Source organism: Syngnathus acus, chromosome 17 (assembly GCF_901709675.1).
Source record: "Syngnathus acus chromosome 17, fSynAcu1.2, whole genome shotgun sequence".
NCBI lineage: Eukaryota > Metazoa > Chordata > Actinopteri > Syngnathiformes > Syngnathidae > Syngnathus > Syngnathus acus.
The window spans coordinates 7,388,982-7,410,807 of record NC_051102.1 but is presented as its reverse complement, the minus strand read 5'-3'; the positions used below and the strand labels follow the sequence as shown (position 1 = coordinate 7,410,807).

General features: G+C 52.5%; 3 protein-coding genes across 6 annotated transcripts; 1 reads left to right on the top strand and 2 right to left on the bottom strand.

The window, feature by feature from the left end:
* Positions 1 to 1,951: 1,951 nt before the first annotated feature.
* Positions 1,952 to 10,929, bottom strand: LOC119137466 (ATP-dependent 6-phosphofructokinase, platelet type-like). 3 transcript variants are annotated; one of them, XM_037276792.1, is made up of 23 exons: positions 10,524 to 10,929; positions 9,277 to 9,350; positions 8,588 to 8,665; positions 8,321 to 8,510; positions 8,088 to 8,253; positions 7,976 to 8,020; positions 7,782 to 7,890; positions 7,521 to 7,616; positions 7,361 to 7,453; positions 7,166 to 7,291; positions 7,020 to 7,084; positions 6,788 to 6,857; positions 6,210 to 6,356; positions 5,697 to 5,767; positions 5,540 to 5,627; positions 4,660 to 4,812; positions 3,745 to 3,897; positions 3,388 to 3,552; positions 3,137 to 3,198; positions 2,966 to 3,077; positions 2,698 to 2,797; positions 2,523 to 2,628; positions 1,952 to 2,387 (listed from the first exon to the last, which is right to left on the bottom strand). In XM_037276792.1, the coding sequence occupies exons 1-23, from the start codon at positions 10,621 to 10,623 to the stop codon at positions 2,231 to 2,233; spliced, it is 2,526 nt and encodes an 841-aa protein (XP_037132687.1). In that variant the 5' UTR covers positions 10,624 to 10,929; the 3' UTR covers positions 1,952 to 2,230. The 3 variants fall into 3 exon arrangements, with proteins under 3 accessions (XP_037132687.1, XP_037132685.1, XP_037132686.1); XM_037276790.1 differs by lacking the exon at positions 4,660 to 4,812 and having other exon boundaries at positions 10,524 to 10,862; XM_037276791.1 differs by lacking the exon at positions 3,745 to 3,897 and having other exon boundaries at positions 2,231 to 2,387; positions 10,524 to 10,927.
* A 536-nt stretch (positions 10,930 to 11,465) lies between these two features.
* Positions 11,466 to 14,113, top strand: nmnat2 (nicotinamide nucleotide adenylyltransferase 2). The gene is made up of 11 exons (XM_037276797.1): positions 11,466 to 11,669; positions 12,084 to 12,172; positions 12,394 to 12,461; positions 12,520 to 12,598; positions 12,703 to 12,829; positions 12,888 to 12,968; positions 13,038 to 13,082; positions 13,206 to 13,282; positions 13,409 to 13,510; positions 13,575 to 13,642; positions 13,795 to 14,113. Exons 1-11 carry the CDS (start codon positions 11,585 to 11,587, stop codon positions 13,895 to 13,897), a joined length of 924 nt encoding a protein of 307 aa, XP_037132692.1. The 5' UTR covers positions 11,466 to 11,584; the 3' UTR covers positions 13,898 to 14,113.
* Positions 14,114 to 14,896: 783 nt separating this feature from the next.
* Positions 14,897 to 21,826, bottom strand: lamc2 (laminin, gamma 2). Of its 2 annotated transcripts, XM_037276785.1 has the most exons (20): positions 21,673 to 21,826; positions 20,901 to 20,976; positions 20,699 to 20,823; positions 20,492 to 20,623; positions 20,233 to 20,422; positions 19,735 to 19,847; positions 19,288 to 19,671; positions 18,929 to 19,162; positions 18,713 to 18,858; positions 18,483 to 18,639; positions 18,195 to 18,400; positions 18,009 to 18,088; positions 17,800 to 17,937; positions 17,583 to 17,727; positions 17,358 to 17,507; positions 17,039 to 17,153; positions 16,754 to 16,950; positions 16,018 to 16,167; positions 15,853 to 15,952; positions 14,897 to 15,733 (listed from the first exon to the last, which is right to left on the bottom strand). In XM_037276785.1, the coding sequence occupies exons 1-20, from the start codon at positions 21,728 to 21,730 to the stop codon at positions 15,480 to 15,482; spliced, it is 3,150 nt and encodes a 1,049-aa protein (XP_037132680.1). In that variant the 5' UTR covers positions 21,731 to 21,826; the 3' UTR covers positions 14,897 to 15,479. The 2 variants fall into 2 exon arrangements, with proteins under 2 accessions (XP_037132680.1, XP_037132681.1); XM_037276786.1 differs by lacking the exons at positions 14,897 to 15,733; positions 15,853 to 15,952; positions 16,018 to 16,167 and adding an exon at positions 16,176 to 16,403 and having other exon boundaries at positions 16,728 to 16,950.

Below are 21,826 nucleotides of genomic sequence, written 5' to 3'. Positions count from 1 at the left end.
TGAAAGCATCTCTCGAGCGGGCGGCAGCTGTTCGCATTTCCTGCGTATTGGGTGTCGAACGAGCGGGCCCGGGTTTCCCGCTCTTTTGCCGGGCAATTGAGAGAAACGCCGGGACACATGTACACACGCACGCATCATACACACACTCACGCTTGTTTACACACGCGCGCGCGCACACAAGCACGATTCCAAAGCAGCTGCTGCTCAATTGCTGCGAGGGTCACTTTGGTGCGCGTGCGCGTCTTGCATAGGTCAGCTACTATACGCCGTGATTTGATTACTGCTGAATGCGTGACTGTCAGCACAGTGGCGGTCAGCTGCAGCCATATTGAATTATGGATTGGATTTCAGCGGGCTAAAAGTGCCCCACCCCTGACACCTCCGCGGCTCGTTTAGCACATGCCAACTTTGGGTAAAAATATCAAGTGTGCCGACTGGTTTCATCAAAAACAACTGTTTGTGACTAAAAAGCGGAGAAAAGTAGCTGGTAGTGAAAGTCAACACATCAAGCACGATACTGAGTTGGATTTTTGGACACATCCAACTCCAAAAAAGATCCAATTTCATGTAATATTTCCAACTTTTTTTCCAGGCAATTATGCAAACGCCAAATACATATAAGAAGAGCATCAACACAAAAGCTGAAATAAAAGAATGAAACCAATCTGTCCATTACCTTGCACAGGTGTCTCGGAGTCATTCCCGTCAAGGTGGCCGACAGTGGCATCCATTAAGTTCAAACAAGCTAGTTCTGAATTGGCAATCCAAATTGGGTTTGTCCAGACGGGGTATAAATGATGGCAAAGGAGGCTCTTGTCTCTTGCGTCTCTCTTTAATGGCGATCAACAACCTTAGCTAACTTGTGGTCTTTTTCCCGCATGTTTTTCCTTATCGTCAGGGTCTGGTGTTGTGCTTCTTTTCCAAAGATTTCAATCAGGTGTGTTGCAGCAGGTAGACACGGCCGCATCCGAGTGTGCACACTATCTAGTGCACTATTAAGGGTTTGCGCCATTTTGTGTCGGGGGTCACGAATGTGCTCAACATGGCGCAAACGCTAATTGCACCTCCTCTTATTTATTATGTTATTTGTTTATTTATTATTTATTCATCACTCTTATTTATTCATTGTTTGTGCCTTCTTGTTGTTTTTTTTGTGTTGTTTACTTGTATGTATATTGTGTACTATGTCTTGTCACCGTGGGATAGTGGGAACGTAATTTCGATTTCTTTGTGTGTCTTGGCATGTGAAGAAATTGACAATAAAGCAGATTTTGACTTTGACTTTTTGACTTGACTTTGAAAATAATGGAAGAGATGTACAAATAAGCAAATGAATACAGTTTAACATACTTTTTTTTTTCATTCACAATAAATAGTCGGAGACCTGTCGTGACAATTACGGCGTGGCGGTCATCTGATATGTGACGAGGAGAAAAGTAGTGCCGGCTGTCTGAATCGTCAAATGTCTGACTTGTGATGTTGCGTTGTGATGACATCTCGCGGCAACTTGTTTCACTCCGGACAAGAGAGGAAACGGTTGCTTATTTCTAACCGTGACAAACTTCGCTTTTATTGCTGATCTACATCTGTCATATCAAGTGTCGTGTCTTCCTTCTTGATAAATTGTCCAAGAAATACATCATACATATGATTACAACTCGTCAAAGCGCGTTCGGACAAAACTGCAAGAAATAGCAGTAGTTAAAGATGAAATGTTATGTTGTGCTGCTATCTAGTGGTCAGAATGTGAACAACATGCGCTCCAGGGGGCGTATTACAGTAAACCTATCTTAAAGGACACGTATCATGGAACATCGACTTATTTTGCTTTTAAAATAATTTTCTTGTGTATCTGGCAAGTTAGGACGCCCCCAGGACTTCAAAAACACGATGCCTGATGACGCTATCTACTGTCTTGAATAACAACTAAGGCAAGAGAGTGACAAAAACATCACAATCAAAGATTTAATACTGTGTACACACACTGACACACAAGGGACAGAACTCTTATGCACACCAACGTTTGCGACACATGAGCAACAACAAACACAAAACAACAAGATAAGGCTACATTTGTAGTGCTCCATTCAGTACGTCATTTCAAGTGCATCATTTGAGAATATATTCGATCTGCAATAAATTAGAGTAACAGCATGTGACTTTTTATATCGTTTTTTGTGCACGCGTGTTTTGTTAAATGTGCCTAAGATTGCAGCAGCCAATGAGACGTTCAGATAGCGGCCGAGGAGTCGCCTTCTTTGGCCCGGAAGCGGCCAACGTGCTCCAGCTGACCTGAGTCGGACACGTCGTAGCTCGTCTTGTACTTGGCCAGGATCTTCATCAGGGGGCGGAGCTTCAGCCACCACTGCTCCTTGGGGATCCTGTGTCTGAAACAGGAGGTGGAGTGGAGTCAGTCACCAAGCGCTGTGTTTTGCAGACTTGCCCGCCAAATTTCATGTTACTAAATCAAAGAGAAACTTTGAATCAAAATGGCTGCCTTCCAGTCAAGTAAAAGTTCTTACTCAAAGTCGGTCTCGTCTTTGAGCTGCGCCACGGGCTGGAAGAGCATCGCTCGGCGTCTCATGCCCAGCAGGCAGGCGCTGTCCTCGGAGTTGGCGAACACTCGCCCTGCGTGTCCAAAGATTCACATTTGAAGCGGCGAGACCCCCCTCGCGTGATAGCCGCTCCACCTTTTACCTCCTTTGAAAGACTCCTTCATGGTCTTGGTGAGCCACTGGACTGCTTTGGCCGCTACTTTGGTGCCAAAGTTTCTGTCAAAGGGAGACGGAGCGCCACCCTGTGGAAAAACACTCGGTGTGCACTTTGTAGAGAACATCGGCACAGCCTTGCATGAAGGCCAAAGTGTTTCTCCATCATTAATGTCAGCCATCAACTCAATTGAAATAAACAACTGAGGTACGCAACAGTTTGAATGACAAAAAGCTGCTGTTGACATGGGCCGTACCTGCTGCATGTGTCCCAAAATGTTCTTTCGGCAGTCAAACACCCCTCGACCCTCCTCTGAGTAAAGTTGGTAGATGAAATCGGTGGTGAAGTTCTCATTGCAGTTCTCATTCCTGCACACAAACACGACATTGAATCGGCCCCCTGGCAGCGCATCCCCCGCCCGTCTCACCTGAGCACCAGACCCCTCTGGATGGTGGTCTTCATCTTCTCCGTCAGATGTTCCACGTTACCCTCCAAGGAACAACAACCAGTTTGACTTAGCGAGATGAAATAAATTGTCGAGCCACATAAACATCTCAAGAAGCACGGAAAGTGGCCCCCTTGGTTGCGAGTATCCAATTAGCAGCCATGCTCGCCCACTTTTTTCCATGTACTGTCAAATTTGGAGAAGGAAGGCACGCGAGCTCCAGCGGGACCCACCTGCAGGTCTCGGATGTCAAAGGGTTCCTCATAGATGTAGACGGTGTCGGCGCCAGCCGCCAGCCCGCCCACGGTGGCCAGGTAGCCGCAGTAACCGCCCATGGTCTCGATGATGAACACCCTACGCTTGGTGCCGCTGGCCGACTGCTTGATGCGGTCGCACGTCTGCCGACAAGCGCACCGGCGTCACGCACCGAAGCGGCTCCTCGTCCTCACAAATTTCAACAATACAACTTGACAGAAATGCCATGTTCAAGCGGGACCATCTTACCTGCTGACCAGCGCGGCACGGTTACCGTGGCGACTTCACATCGACAACAACAACAAGGCGGGCAAAGGCGGCGGTTGCGCTGTTACCTCCACGAGAGCGTTGAGGGAGGTGTCTGCGCCGATGCTGAGGTCGGTGCCGGGTACGTTGTTGCTAATGGTGGCGGGCAGCATGCACAGCGGCACGCAAAACTCCTCAAAGCGCTCGCGTGCCTCATACAGCTGCAGGACTGACTCCAGGCCCTGACGGACGCACGGACGCCCGCGGGCCTCGTTACGCTGTGCCCACGTTGGGGCATGCCTACAGCTACAGTGTGTCTTTTGATAGCGTAATAGTTCATATATACGTGCCAATTCCTTTCTTTCTACAGTGTGTGTTGTCTATTTGCGTCATGATGGCGTGCTGTTTCTATCTTTGTGTGCTGTACGTGTGTTCATGTCTTTCCCTCTCTGAGTAGCAGGATAACGTATGTTGTTATCTCGCAGTGTGGCACAAGACTTTTTGTGCGTTTGTGGCTTGGCGTTGGCTCTCTCCACTCGACCGAGCGGTCGCGCCGTCTGTCAACGCGTCACCGTGTTGACGCGACTTGATAAAGCGGCACTCCTATTTTAGCGAGGACAACATTCCTTCAACATGGCATTCAGTCCCTCCCTCGTGCCCTCGCACGCACGAGAACGCAACAAACTCCATCCCGCACGCTCGTTCTTTGTCAGCTGTTGACCAAACAAACGCAAGTGAATTCAAGGATGACTTACCTGAGCGTAGCTCCGTGTTACTTTGCGCTACTTTGACTAAGTTACCTTTTTGGCACTTTTCAATTCACAAAAAGACGTTTTGGAGGAGCGATTAGTTGCAGCAGTCAAAAGCTGACCTTTTGCCTACTAAGAATTCAAGCGGCCTTTGGCACGAGCGCAGCGGGCGTCTGCTGCGAGCGCTCACTCATCGCACTCGCCGGCACACACATGCACATGCACACACGCACGTGCACAAGCATGCCGACTTACATCCGTTATGGCGTTGAGCGCCGTATCGCAACCGATACTGAGGTCCGAGCCCGGTATATTGTTGGACACCGTGGCGGGGACCATCACCATTGGCACGCACAGCTCGCCATATTTGTCCCGTGCCGCCGAAAGTTCCAGCAGTCCCATGTAGGCCTGCAAGGGTCACAGCCCGTTTGCGAGGACACAGACGAAAAAACGTTTTTTTAACGAGGGAAAGCTCTCAAAGTGGCGATTGGTTTCGAATAAATGAGCCTTCAGCGGAATTTGGAGAGAGACACCAAAGAAAAGCCAAACACAAGTTAGCGGCTAAGCTATCCGCCAGCTGAGCTTGCGTCATGCACATGATAGAGAAAGCGGCTAAGGGGCCGCATCTACATTTTGTTAACCAAACAAACAATAGCAGGGGTCGCGTGCAACGATGGGAGGAGCCAAGGGGAGAGAGCCAATCACAATGCGCACATACACAAAAACACTCCAGAGGGACAAGGTGGATTTCTCTCTTGAAACCTTATTCCTAGCTTACAAGCCCGACTCTGACCATAAAGCTTAACCATGTAAGATCTTCCTTTCCTTTGAAGCTTCCAGCCCTAACCGTTGCTTGAAACCCTACTTTGAAAACCTAACTTAAAACCCCACCCCAGGCCTCCAACCCTAACCCTGTCGCGATACCCTCCCTTGTTTGAAACCCTATTCCTGTCTTAAAACCCTACTCCTGTCTTGAAAGCCTAACATGTGCACACGATGAGATTATGTTCAGTCATGTTTGTCAAACCAAAGCAACAACACAGGCTGCACAATTCTGAAGTATGGCAAATGAGCGAGCAGATGTCATTAGCGTTAGCTCTGTGCAACAGCTAAATGCCGCCATCTTTGTTTGTACCTCAAATCCCCCGATGACGAGCAGCGCGTTGATGTTGTGGGCGGCCATCTGCTGGGCGATCTGCTCCAGATGTTTCCCGGGAAGTGTTCTACGCCAGCATGCCCGGTAAAAGTCCACTTAGTCCCAAAAAAGTTGCGGCAAGTGCATTGAGGCATACCGTTTGGTGCCAAGCAGCGAGCCTCCTTGTCCCGTCCAGCCTCCGACGTCACCCCACTTGATCTCCTTGATCTGATCATGCAAACCAATAAGAGTGGAAATCAATCAACTTTGAAGCCTTGTAACTGTAACAGTGACTTTCCAGGCTCTTTGTATTATTTGGGAATCCCGCTACGGCATATTCAGAGCCGAGCTGGGACGACAGCGGCGTCCTTACTCTTCTGCTTATCTGAACTTCCTCCTGCCTGGTGCCACTCGTTACGCTGACCTGTGAGGAATGTCTCTTTCCGCCGAGTTTAATTTAGTGCCGGCTGCTATTTGTTAGCTCATACGTTAGCGTGCCAAGTTTAGCACTCTGACCTTGGGTGGGCTTAGCAATGCAGAATACAAAGAGAGGCAGCCAGCTGGGCGACGGCGTTGCTGCCGCGTTCCAGACTACTTCTGACCCGCCCACCCTGAATTCACTAAAAAAGTCTGTCAAAGCCACGCCTGAAAAGATTGCAGAAAGTCTCACCTGGCCCTTGTAAAATCCCTCGAAGCCGTCGCTCACCGCAAACATTTTATGGCCTTCGGTGATGCCCACCCGGACGGCGGAGCGCACGGCCGCATTCATCCCGGCGGCGGGCGCCCCTACGTTCAACACCGCCACGTTGAAGGAGCTCTGACGAGGAAAGGCTTTTCTGTCAAAGGCCGCAGCATTTAGCGGTGAGCATCCAAAACATGCGATGGGCCGCAAGATGCAACCGAGCAGCAGGAAGCCCAAAACTCGCATTCAAGTGCACGCGTGTCGTCATGTGCACGGCCAAGACGAGGATGTGCACTTGATGTGAAAAAAAATAAAGCTTCCAAGTATTTGAAACCCATTTATATATATATATATGTATATATGTATATATATATAAAATTACTATTCTAATAAAAATTGTGTAAACCATGCAATAGCTCCGCCCCCAATGCACCTGTGCAGGAAGTACCTCGCTGGGCTATCGTTAACATGTGTCAGAGCGGCTGAAGGGGAGACACATGACGTCCGATTGGTTACGTCTTTCCGCAAACGTTTGCTCTATAGCTGCCGTCAAAATCGGTGCTTACGTGCGGAAGCTCCGAGTCAGCCTTGTGGTTGCAGAGAAGTCTGTACGTGGTCAGGTTGTTCTCAAAGCTCCTGCAAAGGAGACAAATACATCCCCATCATTTAAAAGTTTTTGCTTCAGTTCAACGGACATCACGCTGCTCCCTTTGGTTGAGTTTCTTGATATTGTGGCCACGTGCCCCCTCAAAACTGTGAGGCTGTTGATAAATTTTTGATTCATGGTAAATGAAATACCTGCCCCGCAGCCTGACGGCGTCCTCAAACTTCTTTTCATCCATGGCCTTCTGCACTTCCTGTGTCTGAACACACACACACACAAAATGGTGGTATTCCAGCTTCTCATCAAAAAATGGCACGAGGGGCCGGATCGGTGGTCTTACCATCTGCACGCACTCCATGAGGGGCAAGCGCACAGCCTGGTTGCCCACCAGCGACACCACACAGGCGGGCGTGCCAGCAGAGGCCTCCAGCAAGGCCAGCACCGCCTCCACGCCCATCCGGCTAGCCTGTAGCGAGGTTGCGGGGTCGGTCGGCATTTAGCGTCAAGCTCCGCGTTTCGGAGCGACGCGTCTTACCAGGATCCTGTCGAAGGCCGACGGGGTTCCACCTCGCTGCACGTGGCCCAAGATGGTCACCCTTGTATCGAAGCCCAAGTTGCGCACCACCAGCTAACGGGCACAATGGCTGCGCATGATGTCTGTAGCGCAAGCGCCGCTGCATCTCGAGAGGACTTACATCTTTAATGTAGTCGGGCGTGATGGCTTTGTTGTGGCTGTCGATGGCGCCTTCAGCCACGATGATGATGTTGAGTCTCTTTTTGTCAGCGCGGTTCTGCCGGGAAAGATAAGAACACGCGTGACTGCAAGTCAGGTTTCCCATCTCGTTTTTAGTCTTTGCTAACTCTGTGCTAAGTAAATCTGTGGCGCAACGCTTGGTCCAGAAGAGGCCATATCAAGATTTGCTTGTCGCGTACGGTGTGAGAGCGTGAGCTGTTACCTCAGAGAGCTTCTGGCACATGTTGTCCTCCCAGCCGTCTTCGGGAGGCATTTCAGGAAAAAACACCCAGTCAGCTCCGCAGGCCAGAGCGCTGACCAACGCCAGGTATCTGCACACGGCACATCGTCCCATGTGATACAGCCATGGCGGCCATCTGGCCGGGCCGGCGGCCATCTAGCCGGGCCGGCACCTACCCGCAGTGTCGACCCATCACCTCCAGCACGAAGGTCCTCTGGTGGCTAGACGTGAGCGGAAAGTAAAAAGTCAGTAGCGAGGTGGCGGCCGAGCGTGCGTTTGCAGGCGGACCTCTGAGCCGTGGTCATGATGGCGTCCACCACCTCGATGATGCGGTGCAACGCCGAGTCGGTCCCGATGGTCATGTCGGTGCCACAGAAGTCGTTGTCGATGGAGCCCACCATGCCCACGATGTGCAGGACCGAGTTGCTGCGTGCCGCCTCCTCGCCGATTGCGCCTGCCAAAGCAACAAGGGAGTGTTTTCCGTGGGCTCCATGCCCGCGTGCGGCGAAGGTCTCACCCACCCTTCTGCACTAGCTCGTCCAGGAGTCCGCTCCACTCCTCCCGGAAGAGATTGGCCCCGGTCAGACTTCCGTCTCCGCCGATGACGCAAAGGTTGCTGATGTTCTTCAGCACCAGGTTGCGCGCGGCCTCCAGGCGACCCTCGCGGTTGCGGAAGGCTTTGCAACGAGCGCTGCCGATCACCGTGCCGCCCTGCAGGCGTTGGGGCCAAAGGTCAAGAGGGAGCATTTGCCACCTGGCTGGTTAAGCAACGGCTGCGCTGCGCTCACCACTTGCAACATGCTGGAAACGCTTTCCCATGACGCCTCCTCGATGTTGGCGCCGCCGTCCACCATGCCCTGGTAGCCCTGTGGGACGCCACTTTGCTCACATTCAATGCGGTCGCTCACTTTGAGCGAAATCGATATTGGATGTGCATTAGAAACACGGAGAGACACACTCTGTGGTGCATTGATAGCGCAGCTGAAGCTTGCCTACTCCAATCACATCACCGTCCGGAAAGACCTTTCTTCAAATAATGGTCATTTACGGCGCAAGTTTGATTCCCCTGAAAAAGGTCAGATGCAATTTGTACGGCAGGATGTTGCTTGTCTTCATTAGCGATGGAAATCGAGCCTCCTAATCATGTTGTCGTTCTGAATAATCAAATCACTCCGTTGAGTCATCAGAAACACTACGAAACATTTATTGGGGGGGGAAACAAAAGCTGTATGCATGCCCACCCTCCAAAGTAAAAGCAGCAAGAGGAGCTGAGCGAGCGAGCGAGTGCGTGTTTGGACTCTTGCTGGAGAAAAAAAGTGGAGTCAGCGAGGATCAGGACCTTGATCCAATTAGCAATTCAAGCGACGCTGAAACCGGGACGGCTAATCAAAGATGCCGCTCGAGGCAGTGTCACGCTTTGCATATTTGCACATTTTGGGCACTTGTTTCAAATTTTTATGTTGTCTTGCTATCTGACCTCATGTATAAAGTAGACTTTGGCTCCCACATAAATTCCCATGCGGACCACCGCCCGGACTGCCGCGTTCATCCCTGAGAAAAGAAGAAAATTAACTTGTGTTAGTGTTTCTTTCAAAATAAAACTAATAAGGTATGAGGCCTGAAATCACACATTGGATGCAAATCCAAAGAACTCAGATTAATCTAGCTCTAGAAGCATCTCCACGATACGGACAACTCAAAAATGTGGTGTCACGAACACCATCATGGCTTGAGTGGGCGCGTGTCTGTGCGCGTGCGCGCGTCCATTCATTGCCTCGACAACTTGCTGCTCCTCACGTAGGCGCTGCGTCGCTTTTCCAAAGCGTGCGTCAAGCTACCATGCGCCCCCACCAGAAAGCAACCTCGCTTGCCTTCAGCGTAAAAGCAAAGTCTAGTCTAAGCTAACATAGCTCCTCTTTTTGTGAAAGTCACATAACGGAAACAAGTGTATTCCATGGTGTTGGCATGACGCACTCACGACTCATCGTCCGCGCCTGTGTGACACGAATTCTTAACACTTAAAGACAAAAAAATCGACATTCGTTAAAAAAAATTTTTAAAAGGACATTATTCTGATTAAAAAGATTTTTGTTCGTAAGTGCAAATCGGTTTCTCGTGAACGGACGGATTTTCCTTTTAATCGAAGCAGCACTTGTTGATGTTGACGCGCGCGCGTATGTGTGCGTGCGTGTTTAAACAATGCTATTGCGTAACCTCCCAATAAAACACGATTAAAAACCACACCAATGCTCCCCAGCGAAAACACTTACATTTATTGATAGTAAAATATAGTCCTTTGAATTATTAATAATTATAAGTGTACTCGGGCTAGGGATTTTTTTTCTTTTTTTTTTGGTGTAGTCTCTAACACACTTACGTTTTCTGGCATTCACTTGCTGCGCAGACGGCATAATTCCATTATCGGACGTCACTTCGCCTAATCATCTGGACGCAAACTGCGGCTTTTTCTTCAAATTGATTCAGTGACAACACGAAAAGACCCTGGAGTGTCGGAGTGTTCACCAAGAAAAGCAGTCAATTGAAAACTGTCTGGCTTTGATGCAACGAGATAAGTAATGAGCGCGGCCAAATGAGTAGTTTTCTTGCCTCTTTTTGAAATGATGGCACTTCAAAAAGAGGCAAGAAAAAAATTATAATAAAAGGATGAAGGCGCCACCGCATCCCCCTCCCAACTTGTCTGCAAATGGAAGTCGCGGCTCTCACCTTGGGCATCTCCGCCGCTGGTAAGCACCCCGATGGACTTTCCTTGGCCGGACAAGTTCTCGAAGAGCTTGCGGGTGTCTTGTCGCTTGGGGGCTGACATGTCTTGGCTAGCCTCTTTCCTACTCAATGTTCTCTCCCTTCTCGTCTCTTCTCCTCTTGGTAGTGTGCAGCAAGTTGTCGACAGCAGGGACGACAGCGGGGCCCGCTCGGATGGAGCGAGCGAGCGAGCAGCCAAGCAAGGAAGCTGGAGCGACTGCAGTGGGTGCCGCCCCCAATTGCAAAGCTTTAAGCAGAGTTACGATGGCTCACCATGCCTTTACGAGGCTAACCCAGCTTCAATTGGAAAAACAATTCGCAAGTTATTCAAGTCGAGATGGAACATACGCTAGAATAAACAGCAGTGCTTTTAAAATTATTGTCAGTCATGTTGATGTTCACGCAAGAGTCGCGAGAAGAAAATATATCAAAGTGAGACTTCGTGTCATCTTAAGGTCTGCTAAATTGCCGGAGGCTCGGCAAAGATCCGACTGGCCAACGACGTCAGGGCTTTCATTTACCCCAGCCATTGGACGTCAACATTTTGCAAGCGAGTCTGATTGCTTGCCTGCAAGCGCGGGGGGCGGGAGCTCTGTCTTCTCGGGTGGCCTCCACCACCACCCCATAAACTCATGGGTTCGAAATAAAAAAAAATGTATATCTTAACGTCCACATCCATGTCTTGTAAATGCATGGCTACTTTCAAGTAAACATAAGCCCAAGTGTCTTTTTTGGCTTGTTTTTGGTGCACATTCTCCGAATTCCAATCCATAGCATTCAGTAATGTTCCATACTTGACAAATCAGCATTCAGCGGTAATTTCTACCAGAAATACATGTTTAAAGATGAGAATGAATAAAAAAAACTTTTGGACTCGTCCTTGTTTACGTCAGCAAGGTGTCGCTTGAAAGCGGTGACGTCACTTCCCCCATCATCCTGCCGCAGACCAGGAGACCTCGCCTTTCGCTCTGCGTCGTCTGCCGCCGCTTCACAAGCCAGAACCAGAACCGCGACCAGAATCAGCCATGCCAGAAAGCAGCAAAAGTCACGTGATCCTGCTATCGTGCGGCAGCTTCAATCCCATCACCAAGGGACACATCCATATGTTCGGTAAGCTTTTGTGTGGGAGAATGGCACTTTGTGACGTCACAAAAAAAAAAAACATCCCAGGCGGCCGGCTTTTGCCTGTTCCGGCCGCGCTCGTCGCTGTCCAGCTTCCCGGTGCTGAAAGCGTTCCTTCTCGTTGAACGCGTCGTGTTGTCGCCGCGAGCGCTCAGGCCAGCAACTAGCGACGCAGATGGGCCTTGAAAACAACGCCAGCCAGCGTGCACCCCCAACCCCGCCCGTGATGTGACGCAGCCCACAAAGCAATAATTACACAGCGAGCTCCTCATCTTCGAAAATGAGAAAATGCGCAAGCTGTCAAAATGAACATAAACAAGCAATGCTCAGAAAGAGCCAATCAAACGCACTGTAGCTTGATGTCGAGGGTCTTTGAATTTCTGTGTGTGTGTGTGTGTACAGAAAAGGCAAGGGAGCACCTGCACAAAAGCGGCCGTTTCATCGTGATCGGAGGGATCATTTCGCCGGTGCACGACTCGTATGGGAAAGCTGTGAGTAGGCCGAAACATGTTGTTGATGATGACTGGACGTGGAGGGGAGCTTGAAATCCAACGTGAGGGGCAAGAACAGGCCAGGTTAGCGCGCTGGTCCCTTGGAGCGCACACCCGCAGACAAGATCTGCCGCCATGATGTCGTCGTGCCATCCGTTGGGAACTTTGGGGAGGGTTGACGCAATGGTGCCAAATTGAAATTGTCGTCGTGTGCCGCTCAGGGCCTGGTGTCCAGCAGGCATCGTCTGACCATGTGTCAGCTGGCCGTGCAGTCGTCTGATTGGATCAGGTTAGTCGCCCGCCGCCGCCTCCGCCGCCCGCGCTAAAGCCTCCTCCCGCGGCCGCAGGGTCGACCCTTGGGAGTGTTACCAGGAGACTTGGCAGCCCACCTGCAGCGTCCTGGAGCACCACCGAGATCTGATGAAGGTGAGGCTTCCTTTAACACCAAGCATCCAAGGCCATGTGCGGGAATCCTAGGCGCAGGAATTCCCGGCTAGATTTGCTTCCCAATGATGTCCTTGCCCTCCTAGCGAGTGACGGGTTGCATTCTGTCCAACGTCAACACGCCGTCGTCCACGCCCGTCGTCGGTCAACCGCAAACGCGGACTCCGCCCCTTTACCAGAACCGCAACAACCTGAACCGCCAGGCCACTTCGGGTAAGTCTGCCGGCAACGATGGCAACGAGGACCGTGACGAGGTATTTCTGGTTTGCAGTGAAGCTTTGGGGGAAGCTGAGCGAGAGTTTGGGCAAAGTGTGCTGCGTGCGTCCTCACATGGAACGCTTCGCCTTCATCGGTGAGTGTGGCCAACGCCCATGCCAGTTTTGCGTGCCTTTGTCGCTGACTTTCACCTCGCTGGCCTTAGATGAAAACGCCAACTTGGGACCCAGCCTGACGTATGAGGAGATCGGTGAGTGGCGGTGGCGCCACGTGTGTACGAGGAGTGCTTGACTGAGGGCGTGTCTCATTCCTTCCTCCCTCCCGCCCTTCCTTCCTTCCTTCCTTGCTGCCTCCCTTCAACTGCGGCGCGTAGAGTTGCGCATCTTGCTCCTGTGTGGAAGTGACCTCCTAGAATCCTTCTGCATCCCTGGCCTGTGGAAGGACAGTGATGTAAGCACCCCCCACCCTTCCTACCTCAGCCCATCTTTTCCGCCACCGCCCGCATAAAAGAGTTCTGCAGATCACAACATGTTGAGTCGACCGAAGGTCAGCGAGCGTGCGTGTGCGCGTTTGCAGATGGAGGTAATCGTGGGCGACTTCGGCCTGGTGGTGGTTCCTCGTGACGGCGCCAAAACAGAGCGCATCATGAAGCAGTCGCCGGTGCTGCGCAAACACCAGGTTGGCTCTCGTGTCCCGGGTTCAGCCGCCACTTTCTGACCCGCCGTCGTCTGCCCTCTCTCAGGACAACATTGTGGTGGTCGAGGACAACGGCGAGCATCCCATGGCGCAGGTCAGCTCCACCAAGAGCAGGTGAGCAAAACGGCCGAATATAGAGGACGGATCAGCGACGTGCAAGGCGGTGAGGGAGAGGAGGAAGTCGGTTGTTGTCAGACCTCCAGGGGGCACTACGCAAAAATATACGGTACTGGTTGTTGTGACGCGTCTGTGGCCGTTGTGCGCAGGCTGGCGCTGCAGCACGGCGACGGACACGTGGTGGACTACCTGTGTCAGCCCGTCATCGACTACATCCTCAACACGCAGCTCTACATCAAGGCCTCGGGATAGAGACTGCTGCAGCGCAGCACCCGTGTGCTAGCCGGCGCCCGCTAACACGTCTCCCCGCCGACCGCACCACTTGGGCCATTTCCACACCCACCCGCATCGCACCGGGGACTCCAAAACATTTTTGGGCCCCCCGTGTCCTTTGACGCATTCACCAACTTTTCTGCATGTTCTTCACACCAGACGCAGCGTGGGCTAGACTGGGTGACAAATAGGAGTGAAGGCAACGCCACATTGTGCACTTAAATCATAACGCGGTCAACCCAACCATATGATATGTTTCGGTCTGAGGAAAGTTCACGCTAATGTTGAACGCAAAAGCCCAGGACCAGGCTAAGCAAAAGCTCCAAAACAAAGTCCGGGCAGATTGAAACCACTCAGGCCGTGGTAATACGCAAAGTTCAGTCCGCTGAAATATTCCCATTTGGTTTGAAATTTGAGGCTCAGCTAACACAAACGGAGCGGGCGAACCTCCAAACGGGGCATTTAAATAACAGACTTGGAACTCAAGAGCTTCTTTGCTCTTAATTACGCCGCATGTCTTGGAGTAGAGCTCATCGCTGCCCCCCCGTGTTGTGGCACGACCTGGTACTGCACTTAACACATTGCCCGCTGACTTCAATTCATGTTCACTTTGCTCCTTTCGGGAGACATGTTGTGTTTTTCCTTCCCGGCCTGGTCTCAAGGCAACGCTTATTTGGACACCATTGAGAGCCTTTTGTTGTTTGTTTTTACAGCCAGCGTAAAAGTGTACAATTTCAGGAGTGGCTCTGCCTTCATCCCTACCGCTCGAGTGACAGCGAGCCTTTTCCAGTCTGCTCCACTGGGGGGGAATTTTGGGCAAGAATGCGTTTTTCCAAAACAGGGTGGAAGCGAAGGGTTGGCTTTTGAAAGCGAAGCGTGCTTGTCCGTGTTGGTGTTGAGCGTGCAGCATGTTGACACTCCGCTTGTGCTTGTGGCATGACTTTGATGGATTTATTAAACTTCAAGACAAAACCACCATTTGGGTCTGCAGCCTTTTATTCCATTCCATACCGATGGTATTCACCGCTTGACAATCGATCAGCTCACACTTCAGCAGCAGAGCTTTGGGCGCGTTGTTATTCTCAAAATAGACAAATAGGAACCTCGTGGCAGGCGTCTGTGCGTGTCCCTTGGCTTTCGGCAGAATGGCCGCACCTCCAAAAGTCATTTTTTTAACTCCTCAGCAAATTCAAAGCATGTTTCGAGCTGTCCAGAAATCATTCGCGTGGCATCAAATGCCTTCGCTCGGTCTTTTGTGATTAGAGGTGTCAGAGGAGACAAAAACGGGAGCATCTGGTCTTCTTGAATGGCCTTGCCAACTTTTGGTGGGTTAACAGAAGGCAAAATTAAGCACGAATCCTCGAAAACGCTTATCGGCGGCCAATCAGCCCATAGTTGGTTGTGCAACAAGAGAAATGGGGGCAAACAAAATGGAGACTTGAGCACACGAGAATGTGCACACATGTGCGTGTATGTGTGTGGCTGTGAAAAGGGGAGGAGCTTCCACCACCGAACGTCGTCTGAAAAAGTGACGGGCGTGGCCAGGTGTGGTGAGGTTGTATCAGGGCTTCTCAATGGGAGGGTTGTTGAAGCATTCACTGGGCACGGTCTTCAAGATCTCCTCCAGGTTGGCAATGTCCCACAAGATGGCGTCAATGTCCCCATCCAAGACGGCCAACAGGCGGCGCTGCGCCGCCTCACGCTCCACCGCATCCCTCAGCTGAGGCTCCAGTCTCGTCTGCACGTCCCGGCGGCCCGCCGCCACCGACTCCTCCAGCTCCTGAAGGCGGCGCGGGTCCAACGTTCCCGGTTGGTCTGTGGAACGGCAAGGAGGTTAACGTTCCCAGCGAGGCCCAACTATGGCCATATTTGTCTTTCTCATTTTCAAAACGTCTTTTGTGTTTTATCTCCAACAGTTTGAGTGCGTTTCTTACCGACGGCGGCCAGCCCACTGGCGATGTCCCGCAGCATTTTTCCTATGTCGTCTCTGGCCTGTTTGGAGTTCCTCAGGGCGCCAGCGGCGGCATCACCGGCCTGCGGGCGAGTCAAACACAGGCGTCACTTTGCTGTCGCTGCCTTTCCACCGGCCGCTGTCTCACCTGCACGGCGTCCGCTTCCAGGTTCCTGGCATCGTCCAGCTCGTCCCTGATGTCTATGCCGACGTCATCCGCCAGCACCCGCAGTGCCTTGGCGTCGTCGTTAAATTTGCCGATGTCGCTCACGAGTTGCGGTGCCAACTGGATCCCTCCCTAGCGGGTCAAACATTTTTCATCACTTTATGCCAAGTATGGGGGCCGCACGGCGCATGGAGCTAGTCTGCTCAGGGCTTGGTCATTTCGCAGACCGGCGCAGGCCGGCGGATCAGCCAGAGGGAGGTCTGCATCCTGGTTGGAGAGGCCAAGGCCCACGACCATCACAGCCAATCAAAGGGGCTCCTTTCCCTTCTCTTTGAACGTGGAGCACACTTGGACCTCCTAGCATTAGCCCAGCTGCGTACCCTGCATCAGGGTTAGTTAGATGTGGACTGAGTGGGTTTTTGGCACCAAATTGTCACTCTGCCAGGCGCACGTCCAGCAAAATTGAGCTTAGATGCGAGCGCTGTGCCTAATTGGCATAAGGATGTGCATCTTGCCGGCATTTGCACTGTCTACAAAAATAGAGACTGAGGTCTTGACACTTTATTTGGTGAGGAAAAACTTCCCGGAAAGGTGAATGTTCTCTGCTTTGACCTATCAACATGTAGTTCTGTTCATCAACATTCTTTGAATGTTAGCCACAGAAAGAGGAAACTGAGCAAAAGTCTTGAATCTTAGCTTAGCACTTTATGCTACGCACCTCCAGGCCGGGGATCAGTTTCTCCAGCTGGTTGATGGACGCCATGGCCCCGTCGGAGTCGGCGGACACGGCATCCAGCAGGACCTGAGTCTTCGCATTGTTCTTGGCAGCCTGCTGTATGGTCGCGTTGATGGCAGGAAGTCGCTTGATGGCGGCGTCCGCCAGCGCTTGGTTGTCGGCGATCTGCTGGTCAAAGCCTGAGGAGGGACAGGATGTTGAGGACGGTGAAGACGGACGGGCTAGGACTGAGGCGACTTGTTTCTGCGCGTGCGATTTTCTGTTTACCTCTCAGAGTACCGAGGGCGGTGTCCAGTTGATTGGTGTTGCTGTTGATGCGCTGCAGCGCCCCCTTGGTGTCGGCATGGGCGGCATCCACTCGGCCTGTCAGCGTGTCGATGTCCTGCGAGAGTCACGCTCACAATCTACTAGCTGGCGATTTCGAGGACAAAACAGTAAGCCTTGGCAGAGGGCTGTTTGCTGATGACATCACAATTAGGATGGGACAGGAGAAATTGATGGTGCACCTGAAGGAACTGACCCTGTTTGCTGATGCGCTCACCAATCAGGACCACGACGTGAATTGGTGCAATGCTCGCCTGCTTACCTGCATGGCATTCCTGCCTCGCTCCAGCAGGTCCTGGGCGGCCACCGTGTCCCGCCCGATGTCATCGCGCAAGGCCGTGAAGCCCGCCACATTCTCGTCCACTACCTTCCTCAGGAGGTCCAGCTTGGCCGCCATGGCGTTCGTGTCCCCCTGAGAGCAACGACGCGTTAGGATGCGAAGGGGCTTCAAGTCATAAAATGGATACTTTGACTCCGATTGACTGACCGTCAGGGCGGGCGGGATTTCTCCGGCCATCTTCTTGATGTCTCCCAGCATGCCGTTGGCCCTGTTGCTTTCATCCACTGCCTCGTCGCTCAAGCGGACGGCCCGGTTCTCCAAAGTCTTGACCCGTGGCACCATCCCGTCGTAACTAAGGAGCGTGCGGAGCAAAATGAGACGCTGCTCCCTGTTCAAGGCTCGATGGAGCAAAAGATAGACGTACACAGTTTTCGCTCCTCCGATCAAGTCTTTGACATTGTTCCCTTTGCCGAGAAGACCTCGGACCAGCGCCAGACTTTTCTCAGAGTCGGCGAGAGCCTCGTTGGCGCTGCGTTCCACCGCTGTCGCCTTGGTCTGATGTCTGACAGATGAAGACTTAAATAAGGAAGTGGGTCGGCCACGATGCTCTTGATGAGTGTCTGGTGCACGCACCTATCAGCCAAGGTTGTCGCTGCCTGCGCCAATGAGGAGAGCGTATTTGGTAGCAGAGGAGAATCTCCCGCCGGAAACTCCTGAAGAAGCCGGGAGAATAAGATTTACTCATTGTCCCTTCGTGTCAGCCCCCCACTGTGCCCACTTGCATCAATGCAAACTCAGCGACGCGGCCAAAGGTCTTACAGCTGAGCGAAGTACTGTCTTGCCCTCGTCCAGTTTGCGTTTCATGTCGTCCATGAAATCCCAAAGCTGATCCGCTTTGGTCACAAAAGTCTGCTGGCGTTGTCGGATGTCACCAGCGGCATCGGCCACGTTCTGGATGTCTTGTTCCTCGGCCAGGCGAGTGCGGTTGATGGACTTGAGACTGTCCAGCAGCTGTTTTTCCAGGTCTGTTAAACATCACAAGTGAGACTTGGACAACGCCCGATCTCTCACGAGTAGTCCCAATGTTCTCAGCAAGCGACGACCCACCTGCCATTCGCTTCACGTCTCCCTCCAGGTCGTCTGTCAGCTTCTCGGCCGCACTTAGCACAGCCACTGCATTGCCAATGTTGCTAGTACCCTGCCCGCCACCCGTCTGAGAGTTGGCCTCTTCCAACAGCCGAAGTTTGAAGGCCAATTCCTCCATCTGCGAGGCACTCATTAGCAAAGACGGCCGGACGTAGCTTGTGGGACGAGAACGACCCTAGGCCAGTGCTCACCTTGGCTTTGGGTCCGTTAAAACAGGTGGGACACTCGCGCAGCCCCACCGCCTGACACTTTGGACCGTCGAAACCTGCTCGGCAGCGACAGCGACCGTCGACGTCGCACTGCGCCGACTCGGAGCCCCGAAGATCGCAGTCGCATGCTGTGTACGGGCAAAGCTCACGTGAGTGTCGACGTATCGCCAGCGTGTCAACTCGGCGAAGGTGGCTTACGTCTGCAGGCCTCGGCCAGGAGGCGGCGATAAAAGTTTGGCAAGCAGACCCCGCAGCGGGGACCCGTTGTGTTGTTGACACACTTGAGACATTCGCCGCTGGTTCGATCGCAACTTCCCGCCACGCCGACGTCAATGTGGCCGTTGCACTGGCAAGGTTGGCACGGCCGCCAGCCTCCGGCGCCCCCTCCTGGCGAGCCGTAAAAACCTTCTTGACACTGGTCGCAGCGAAGGCCTGAGCACATACACGAAACCGCACCTTCAGCCCCAACAAGTGGATGGGGTCCGAGGGGAGTTCACGCCCCCGTGATGCCACGTAGAGAAGTCCCGTTACATCCTGTTTTGTCTAATCAAACCTACCTGTGGTTCCGGGCGGACAGCTTTCGTGACACTGCGGCTGCGTGGAGCCAGGAAGCGGCGAGCACGACATTCCCTCGGCACAGGGGCAGGGGATGCAGCGGCGAATCCAGAAATCCCAGTAGAAGCCGTCCGAGCAGGTCTGCGTGTCGTCTGCAGGATAGCAGTCGCCCGTTTGCGGGTCGCAGTCGCCCCCCCCGCAGGCGCAGGCCTTGCAGGTGCTGAACGCGCCGTCCGCTGGATGTTTGCGTTTGAAACCCGCCGAGCATCGCTGGCAAAAGTCGCCCTCGTAGCCCGGCGGACAGTCGCAGGTCCGTACCCAGTGGGCCGGGACGCCGTCCCCTCGCCTCGCCGAGACCAGTTTGACGTTGTCGAGGTATCCGCGGCCTGGAGACAAACTGCAGCCTAAGAGAAAGACGCCGCGTCCGGGATGCACGGGTTGGAGCTCACCTCTGTCGCCGAAGGTGGCCCGTATCTTGATGGCGCTCAGGTTCTGGAGCAGAGTCTGGAACTGGAAAGGGGTGAGCTGAGGGTGCCACTTGTTGCTAGGCTGCTCGTCCAATCTGACCCAAGAGAGCGCGACACGGGGTCATTCAAACGTCCAATGTTATGTCCTTACTGCCGACGTATGCGTTTGAGCACACCCCCTTCTCCCCGAGTTGCAAATCAAGTCTCACGCCTTTTGGGGCTAGCCGCATAGAACTGAAAAATGAGCTCATGCAAGGAATGCGTTGTGAAAATGTCACAAATCCCGCCCACAAAGAAGAAGAAAATGAAGACGAGCTTTCATTTAAAAGGCTCGGCGAGAGATAAACATGAGAGCGCCGCGGATTCCTGCTTTGTTTCTACTTGCTGGAGCGCCTGGAATGTTGTTGACGCTTCTCACCGATCAGACTCCCGCGCCAGCGGGACGGAACCCGACCCGAGACGAGCCGGAGGGATTCCCACCTGAAAGTGTAGTTGATCTTCTGCCCGCAGGGAAGGGCAGATCGCAGGTCGCCCAGCGAGGCTGAGACCCGAAGACCAGAACCTTCTAGGATGACGTCGTCAATGGACGGATGCCGGACCCCGCGGTCCAGACGCAGCGAGAAGGACAAGTTGCGACCGTAACTCAGCAACTTGTCGCCCAGGTAAGAAGCTGCGGCAAAGACAGGAAGTGTTTAGGACGGGCGAGGCTTCGGCCTGAGGGGCTCGGGTCTATCCGTACCTGGCGCATGCAGGTAGACGGGCAGACCGTTTGCGGAGATCACCTCCACGTCCTCATACTTGGGGGACCAGCGGGAGTGCACGTCCTTTGGGGTGACCCCGTGAGCGGTGGCTGCCTTCCAACCGTCGGGACCTGCGGAGTGAAGCGTTCAGTGGCCTTCCTTCCTTCCTTCCTTCCTTCCTGTAGACGTTGCTTAGCAAAGCCTACCCTGCTCAAAGCCCGACCAGATGTTGTGGACGCTGTACGTCCGCTGAGGGGAACATTGGCTGCTGTGGCCATAACAGAAACACAAGGCGTGTGCCGAAGTCTCTCGGCGTTCCCGTCGTCGACCCCTGCAAAGGAGAACGACAATGAGCGGTAGAAAGAGAAGACCGCTTTGGTGAATGATCAACTTTTTTTTTTTTTGCACCTGGGTGAACATCCTGAGGGTCCTCCTTCTCTGCAGGCGCAGTGGCCCTGGCCGTCACATCCGTCGCTCACAGAACCTGGAGGAACACCAAAAGCCGAGGTGGTCACGGTTGGGACCCGCTGACGGTCGTTGCCTCAACTGTCTGCCGAGCTCTAAGCTTTTATTAGCGCCCCTTGAGTTAGATTCGACTTCTCATCTTCACCTTTGACTTTTGGACGTTCTACCTTGAGCAGCTTTACACATTAACTCGAAATACTGCCGTGATTGCGAGCAGCGCGAGAACATCGACGGCCTCTGCTTGACATGTCTTAAATGTTGATGAGCTCACATGGGGTTCAAAGTAAGGATGCACCGGTATCGGGTTATCGGGTATCGGGTCGATACCACAGCTTTGTACTCGTACTCATGACACGGGAGCGGATACCAGAAACTGATACAGCATCAATACTTTTACAGCAGCGCCTCCTGCGGCAAAGTGACAGTTAAGCTAGCACACAACGCGAGCAAGTGAAGGAATAATGTCGGCCGTGTGGAAGTATTTCAAAGTAAATGAAAGCGCCAAACAAAGTGGACTGTAAGTACTGTAATCAAAGTACTCGTACTTCTATCAGTTTTTTTAAAAAGTGTTATCGGTGAATGCCGAGTTCAAAGTGCAGACCAAAGCTAAAGCAAGTTCACTCGGCGACAAAAGTCTAAGTGAGCCGAAAGGTCAAGGGTCAAATTGTAATCGCCCAAACGTGGCTGTTGCCATTACGCTAACAAAGTGACTTACTTTCGGTCGCCGCGACGACACCAAGCACAAAGAAAAGTGCAAAGATTGAAATCCTCATGTCGACTTCTTCACGCCGCGCCTATAAGTCCTCCTCAAAGTCACACACGCTCTGCTTTTAAAAACTGTGTTCGTGTGTGTGTGTGTGTGTGTGTGT

Bases quoted from the DNA above. Each gene is read 5' to 3' on its own strand.
- lamc2 (XM_037276785.1), bottom strand. From the start codon at position 21,730: ATGAGGATTTCAATCTTTGCACTTTTCTTTGTGCTTGGTGTCGTCGCG. The intron at 17,938-18,008 runs GTGCGTGCACCA...TTCATCTGTCAG, and splicing joins GCGACAACCTTGGCTGATAG to ACATCAGACCAAGGCGACAG. The intron at 15,953-16,017 runs GTGAGACAGCGG...ACTCGCCCGCAG, and splicing joins TGGAAGCGGACGCCGTGCAG to GCCGGTGATGCCGCCGCTGG.
- nmnat2 (XM_037276797.1), top strand. From the start codon at position 11,585: ATGCCAGAAAGCAGCAAAAGTCACGTGATCCTGCTATCGTGCGGCAGC. The intron at 13,283-13,408 runs GTAAGCACCCCC...GCGCGTTTGCAG, and splicing joins GCCTGTGGAAGGACAGTGAT to ATGGAGGTAATCGTGGGCGA. The intron at 13,643-13,794 runs GTGAGCAAAACG...CGTTGTGCGCAG, and splicing joins GTCAGCTCCACCAAGAGCAG to GCTGGCGCTGCAGCACGGCG.
- LOC119137466 (XM_037276792.1), bottom strand. From the start codon at position 10,623: ATGTCAGCCCCCAAGCGACAAGACACCCGCAAGCTCTTCGAGAACTTG. The intron at 7,891-7,975 runs GTAGGTGCCGGC...TGCCGTGTGCAG, and splicing joins GTGATGGGTCGACACTGCGG to ATACCTGGCGTTGGTCAGCG. The intron at 7,292-7,360 runs GTAAGACGCGTC...ACCTCGCTACAG, and splicing joins CGGCCTTCGACAGGATCCTG to GCTAGCCGGATGGGCGTGGA.